This window comes from Athene cunicularia, assembly GCF_003259725.1.
Source record: "Athene cunicularia isolate RWA chromosome 13 unlocalized genomic scaffold, athCun1 chr13_part1, whole genome shotgun sequence".
In the NCBI taxonomy this organism is placed as follows: domain Eukaryota; kingdom Metazoa; phylum Chordata; class Aves; order Strigiformes; family Strigidae; genus Athene; species Athene cunicularia.
In genome coordinates, this window is record NW_020799117.1 from 21,049,403 (window position 1) to 21,057,357 (window position 7,955).

At 40.7% G+C, this 7,955-nt stretch overlaps 1 protein-coding gene across 2 annotated transcripts in view; it reads right to left on the reverse strand.

The window, feature by feature from the left end:
- Positions 1-2,854: 2,854 nt before the first annotated feature.
- Positions 2,855-7,955, reverse strand: part of UBE2D2 (ubiquitin conjugating enzyme E2 D2) — a 30,451-nt gene continuing 25,350 nt past the window's right edge. For both annotated transcript variants that reach the window (XM_026858611.1, XM_026858612.1), the window contains exons 6-7: positions 6,333-6,426; positions 2,855-4,505 (exon numbers count right to left, since the gene is read on the reverse strand). In XM_026858611.1, coding sequence (XP_026714412.1) covers positions 4,460-4,505; positions 6,333-6,426 — 140 coding nt within the window. In that variant the 3' untranslated portion in view covers positions 2,855-4,459. The remainder of the gene's footprint in view (positions 4,506-6,332; positions 6,427-7,955) is intronic.

Consider the following 7,955-nt stretch of genomic DNA (forward strand, 5'->3'; position numbering starts at 1 on the left):
AACACATTTCTTGTCACTGTGCACTCCCTGTAGGAAACAGCTTCTGCCAAACCCCAAAACAACTAAGAATTCCAACTTTGATCACAGACTTGCTCTAAGTCTACACAAAGGAGCCAAGGAAAGGAAGGAAACAATACTAGGGGGGGATGAAATGCTTTTCTAGCTATCTGTGGGAGACAGAGGTGGGCTTCTCTAATGCTGAAGGGATGAGAGCAAAACTGCTCCAAAGTTCAAGAGGACAGCCTTCCTTCTACTCAAATATACCATGGCGCTTTTATTCTTGCAGGAGATGGCTTCCAAGCTCTGCCTGGGCAGCCATGCATGCCTGGGGCATAAGCCCAAGGGCTCCTCCATCTGGAGTGGAAGTGCTGAGCAGTTCAGTGATGTTATCCCGGTTCTTTAGAGCAAAGTGACATATGAGTAAGTTTTAAACTGCTTTAAGCACTAGCTTTCTTCCGCATCTCCCACATGCTCAGGTCTGATGCCATGGTCTCCCAAAGCAAAAGCTACTCAGGGAAATCCATCTTTACCTGGGCAAAGCACTTATTGTCCTTCCTTTAGGATTCTGATCTACCATCCATCAGAATGAGGAACACAAACAGCTCTAGAGCCATTTCTCTGCTGTGCATAGCAAAGAGGATGACTGTCAGAAAATGCAGCCAGGCATTTGTCAGCAGCTGCAGCTACCAAAAGCAAGGAAAGCCACAGCCCGCAGTGACAAGGGACAGTTCAGAATTTCCTTTACTGAACATGCTAGGAACACAAGATCACATCCAACTGAGTCCCACTGGTTTTTCTACAACATTTGATGTGTGCAGACTGAACAGACAAGTCCATAAGCACTTCAGTATGCAGCTTAATTGAAAGCATTATAAGTAAGGTAATAACACCAAAAAGAAAAACCAGAACAAAACATCACTCTTGCAGTGACAAAAAGCTATGAAAGAAATGCAGCAGCACATGCTACCAAAAGACAAACTAGGTATTTCAAGCACAGTAGTCAGGTCTCCAGTACTGCCCAGAATCAGCTCCATCCTAGGCTGTTAAGACCACGGATGTTGGACTCTAAGCCATGGAAACACTTGAGCTAACTGCCAACTCCTGCACACTGAGCACTAATCTAGAAGAGTTCCTGAAATATATTGGATCATGTTCTCTCATATGCAAGCACAGCACACATATAGAAACGGACCCTGAAAACTCCATTTGCAGGCAACACACTATAGCAGGTATATGCAGTGTCACACAGTGCCAGCTGCTCGGAGGCAGTAGTCCTAGCACACGGACACGCTGTACAGCTCACTGAACTTGGAGCTGATTGTCCTCTGGTTCACTCTGTTACAGCGGATGGGCATTGATGAACACAAGCAATGCATCCAGTGTTTCAGCTTTGCCAGAGCTGGAGGAATCTAAGCAGCCCAGCATTTATTTTTATTTGCTCAGTACATAACAGGGAAAAAGGGAAATGGCATGTACACAATCTACATCCACAGAAGTCCCAGCACAAAGCAAGCCATGTGAAGTAACTTAAAATACTAAATCAAGTAAAAAAAAAAAGTACTGGGACCAAAAAAGTTCATGATGTGACAAGATCAGTTACTAGAAAGGCAACAACCAAGGCCCCTGGCTTCTTGTGCTGTTTTACACTGGAACATTCACAATACAGTTTCAGAAGAGCAAGTTTCTAGTCCCAAAAAACACTACAAGCTGGATCAGGTTTTAAGTCAAATTCTAGAAAAAAGGCTCATTTATCTAGTTCACAGTACAACCCTCTACAACAAATGGTCAATCCACATGAGGGACAGCATATGTACTGTACTCCCTACTTCAGGATCACCAAACATGCTTTTACTATACCACAACTTTTGTCATGCCATCAGCAAGAAAGTCAGATCTGTTTAAACACTGCATTGCAAGCATGAGACAATCATCCCAACACAGGCAGAAATGCCAATACAGTCTCCAAGGTGACGTTATTACAACATTCAGGACTCTTTCAACTCATGTATGGCTCCATTACTCTCCCATCACCTAGCACGTGACTCCTGCCCCACCAAAAATGGAAACCATCCACCTTCTTACTGCTCCCTTTTCTTTCTCTCTTACACAGGCCCCTGATCTCTCCCAGTAACTGCCAATGGCAAAAATCAGCCAAACCCACCACAAAAGTGATTTTTTGGGTGGCTCACTTGTAAAGCAGTCAAGAGGAATCCCCCAAAAAGAGCTTGCTGAAAGGTTTGCAACCAATCCAATCCACCCTCCCTGTACTTATCAAAGTGAGTATCTGGTGACCCCGCTGCAGAAGCACAGAGGATGACTCCACCATTGCTGATGCATGTTCTCTGCCTCAGTCAGTCGTTAGTCCCTGCATGTGAACAGTTAGTAAGAGGTAAGTCCAGGCACAGTTAAAGGTTAACACAAACCCAAGGTATGCTAGCAGCCACTAGCTTACACTCTAGTTTTGACAATGCAACAAGTTTTTATCCAGGACCAGTGACAGGTCACATACTGCTTTCTCAACCCCTTGTGGCATTGCACAAGATGAGCCAGTAGCCAGGTTCAGAACCCTGTATACCGTGTTGCTCCCCTCCCCTGCAGCCATCACCCCTACATTGTCATTCCGCCAGGAAACGTGCCCATGTGCTCCATTATTTGGGCGAAGCTCTAGAGCTGCTCCGTCCCCACACCGCAGCATCACCTTGCTAGAGCAGCTGTCTTCACGCCTGCAGGAGACGCACACAGATTGTTGTTTCACCTACAGCTCGCTGCAAGAGGGCTCCAAGAAACACTGCCAATATTTACATCCAGCAGTGAGTACACAAGGACATTGAGAGATGAGACAAGTGGAACAGAGTTAGACCAAAAGCAGTGGACATTTATTCCTCATTTGTGCAAGAGTGTAAAGATGCATTTGAAAATGGATGGGACAGACCCCTGTGGCTGGAGAGATGGAGGCCACAGCCTCTCCTTCAGTCGATGGCTTTGTTTACAATTCTACTAAGAGGAGATAATCTTGCAGACTCACCTATTGTCACACCAAAGATGCTGGCAAATACACTTGTATACAAAGAAAAGTTTCAAACTACATTTTTCACTAGATTCAAGTGAAGACTTTGTTCAAAAAAAGACACATACAAGTACAATTTAAAACCGTATGAACATTTGCAAATGTTTAGTGCAAAGTAATTATGTAAAAGCTACATTTTATGAAAGTTTGTGCTGATGTGTTTGGTAATAGGTTGGGTTTGTTTTGTTTTTTTTTTTTTTACCCTTTTACATCCATTATTTTAGTTACATAAGGTTTCACTTACCTACAGTACATATGCATTGTGTTAGGTCCCATGCAAGTGGGAATAATACCATTAGGCTTTGTAAAATGTCACTCAGATTCTCATTTAGTAAACTGCTTATTTGGTTTAACAGTCAAGTTCCTGGCACACTACACATCTTGATTTCATGTAAGTGCTTAAGCTTATGTTTGTCTTGTTCAGGTGCACAGCCTTGTGTGATGCAAACCAAACTGCTTCCTGACTTCCAAATGCAACCATTCGTGAATGCAAAAGTTTTAAAGAAATCCACCATTAGTTTTAGCCTGTAACAAACTGCTCTTAAAATTAAAAGCCTATTCACACAAAGTTATATGTAATGACTGTAGTAATCAGTTTATTACACAGATTAATCATTCTTGAACGTACAAGCTCCAGGGGAGCAGTTGGGTCTTTAAATATACACAAGTTTTCTGTCAAATGGATTTTTACCCTTACATCCAGAAAGACCTAAGCAGTTAAAAAACTTAAGAAAAGTAAGAGCTATTAGCTATGTATTAACTGAGAAACCACATACAAACCCAAAAAAGTATGAAGGAAGGGAGAGAGTTGAAACAAATCAACATCACTTGATGCACTAATAGCTCCAATCCATTTAATGTTGACCGGATAAACTTAGACCTTAAACACAGGATGTGGGTACAGTTTCTCTCATTGGTCATAACGTTTACCTAAGGTGTAGGTCCTTCAGAATAAAATGAATACAGAAACAGCTTCAAGTTCTTCACCTTGCTTTTCATAACTTATGAGTTTAAAAGGATTCCACTTAAAATCCTTCACGGATCAGCACTGTCCCTAGAAATACGAAATCCACCGTAACTCTCCCATTCACATTTTATTACCCCATTTAAATCAAAAAGGAATGCTTTTAGGCTCAAAGTTATGACTGAAGAACCAGCTTTTCACACACACACTTCTCTGCTAGGAGTCAATGTTGGTACGGGGAAATACAGTATTTCTATTTTGTTGTTCCAAGTATGTACAACACGCAGCACTGCTGTATCAGGTAAACATGTGCACAGGGGAAGATGAGGCGTGGGCTCATAGAAAGCAGTCAAATGGAAATCAAAAGGACTTTCTCTTTCAGAGTTCCCCTATCTTTATTTGTAGAGGTTATCCAATAATTTCTTTAATTACATCGCATACTTCTGAGTCCATTCCCGAGCTATTCTGTTGTACCTGTATGTATAAAAAGAGGATTTACTTAACATAGCATCTGAACAGTCTTTCAACTCCAGCAGTTTAGTCTACACATGGCATGAACTCACATTCTCTCCAGCACTATCATGAATTTGTAAAATTTAAAAGCAAACTGAAATTAGGCAAACAGAGGAAACAAACCCACAGTACTTCATGGAAAAGAAATAACTAGTCATATTTACAACAGGAATATGAAATCTTTGTGACTCAAGCCACAAAACAGGGCTGAGGGGAAAGGATTTTCAGGAAGCGTTTTCCTGTGCCTCCCCCAGCCCCCAACTGCTGCATGGAAAACTATTACTGCAGGTTTTGAATTCTAACATTCTGAAAAAAAAAAAGTGCCCCCCTCACCTCCTTTTCTTCCTTTAGAAAGTTAAGCCTAATATCTGGTATCTACCAGGCTGCCAAACCCTGACAGGCTTGTTTCTTGCTACACATTGCATTTGGCTGTTTTGATGACTATCAGGACATGACAATTTGCCCACCAGGACATGACAGTTTGTCCACCAGATTTTTTTTATTCTGAAGTCACAATATGCTCCGTTTCACAAGCCGCTTGTAGCTTTTGCACCCAAACACCCTTCATAGCCAGAGCTGCTGCTAGAGGAAGCTCAGAATACTTATGTAAAACAAAGCTGGTCTTGTGATTAACAGTACTGCTAAAAGCTTATTTCTAACAAGAGAAGACAAGTTATGTTTTTTTCTATAAAATCTGTAAAATAAGAACAAGACACAGCAACAACTAGGTTCTTGGGCTAGAATTTAGTCTGTAGACCATGTTCTTTAGCTTAAAGAATCTGACAATCCAGTCATAACAAGTGCTCTCACCTTCACATTGCTGTTCAGACACTACTCAAGAAGCAAGTCCAGTTATGTTTAAGCACAAAATTAAATTTCCCTATTTTTGGAAATAGGAAAAAGCCCTGCATACATTAAGTGCAGTCAGTCACTGTTAGCTGCGTCTCAAAATACATACTGTTGCTCTTGCAGGATGCCTGAACTTTTCTAACACTGCTTCTCAAGTATGTAGTAGAGTATGTTTGTAGATTATTTTTCCTTCCTATCTTGTTCTCAGGTGACCACGTAGCTTCAGAAATTAACACTACTGATCAGATCTGGAAGGGAACAGTGAGGTAGAAAAGTGTTTACAACAGTCATTAAGCTGTTGTTTTTAAAGTGCTCATTAGTGCTAGAGTTCTCTCCATTCTTGCTGTTTACTTCATAGAAGCCTGGAGTCCTCTCATCCCACCTCTTCACCACTTGTTTTTCCCCTGTGTTGTCAAATGAAGATGAAACAGGGTATTTTTCTTATTCACTTGTATAATTCCACCACCAATAGCCAGCATGGAAATATTGTCCCACTAGAGTAACTTGTTCTCCCTCTGCTGGTTATGCAGAATTAAAGCAGGCAGTGAAGGCTCTTAAAAGCTGGTCACATTCAACTTAGAGCTCCACATTAAACAGATTTGCATTGTTCACTTCACATTTTCATTAAATCAAGCAAACTGGTAATTAACAGCTACAAAACTAATGAATGACCATTGTGGGGAATGAAAGACTTCTACATCCCTCACTTCTAGTGGCATATGTACCTTTTTCCTACAACAGTGCAGTGCTGCTAAACTAGCAGTGCTACAGATCCCAGGAAAAAACCCAACTCTGAAAAGACCACAGTTGAAGTGAAAAAGGCAAATCAAAGTTCACACTCTTTTCCAAGAAGCACATGCTTTCAGTTCCCCTTTACTATTTAAGTGTGGATTCTGCTCTGTCAAGAATGTTACACATTATTTTGGCTTCCATACTCACTTTTCTCTATCTGTTTTGTAGATCCGTGCAATCTCAGGCACTAAAGGATCATCTGGATTGGGATCACACAACAGAGAACAGATGGACAAAAGTACTAGGGAGAGAAAAAAAGATACTGGATTAGAGTTTAAATGCATCTGAAGACACCTGTAGAAGTCAGCCCACACACTTACTTCCCTTCTAACCATTACTATTAGCATTATTTTTTTTAAAAAAGCCAAGGAGCAGTAATCCCATATAGTTCAGCCAAGTGATTTTGAACCAAAATCCTTACCATTTAACTACATAACTTCACATAACCATAAGTTTTTAAATATCACAGTGAATAGCCTCCTGAATAGCTGTATCTCACTACAGCCTTAAGCTCCAAGGCAGGTGTTCTATCTGAAACATACCTAAAACCTTTCCCAGAAAACATTCTTGCTTTTAGACTTGAAATTCAGTTTTTCCCTAAACCAGACAACCTCACTGCTAATGACTTGCTGAAGAGCTAAAAGTCAAACAGCAGACAGGTCCAAGTGAGATGAAATAAGAACTGCTCACAGCTCCTCAAGTACTGTTTAAAAAATTGCTAGACTTGCAGAGAATTAACCCAATTATTTTCTGAGCATAAGGAAGGTTGAGATGGATTAATTGTAGAATAGTACACAAAATGAATCAACTGCACTTGTACCAACCACAAAGCTCTGAACTTCAAAGTTTCACTATAAATATATACAGTATATGTCCCAGAAGCCACATCCCGCTCAAATGATGCCGCTGGGCACAGCATCAACCTTTTAGCCATGTAAGGAGTCAGGAGACTGCCTGCAAAGCTACAAATAGCACGTGCACATTCCTATGTTCACACCAAAGTAGAAGAGATGAGAAGGCAGTAAGTTATAAGCAAAGCATATTGGGATAACACTGCGTGAGGCACATGAAAAATCAGGGGAAATGCTTTTGTGAAAAAGAAGTGCAGGGTCTGAATTTTTAGGTACTATTTTCAATACTTATTTTCTTAGAGCATATTTCCCATATAATGAAGATGCATCCACAGAGAAAATTCACTACCTTAATGACTGCTCTTGTTCATCCTAATTATTCACGCCTGAGGACAAAACCTGACTATATGCCTAAATTTTTATGTCTCTGTTTTCACCTCACTGTTACTGGCATCATGGGGATAAGCACAAATTTGCCACAGTCCAGGGGGTTATTAACATTATTCAGACAGGGGAGCTCACAGTTTATCACCATGGCAGCATGTTATTCCAAACATAGAGCGGAACAGATTTCAGAGGCAAATTAAAGATTCTGGAGCTATAGCTGAGGTGTCAGCCATGCATGATAGATCAGATTTATATTGATAAAAGTATTGGCCACATGTGTATGCAGCATTTTATCAGCATGAATGTATAGAGTTCTTCTGACATTAGAACAAAACATTTTCCCATAGCCCAGATCAAAATATTGGCAAAAACTATAGGGATCTCAACCTCCCCTTTGGAGCCCATCCCTATAATGTAAGTCAATACCCTGTACCCAGATATCAACTTCAGAAAAATCTCAAGTCTTAGGGTTTTGACCAGTCTTCAGAATGACCCTGAAAAAAATATACTGAACAAGAGAATGAGATTTTTA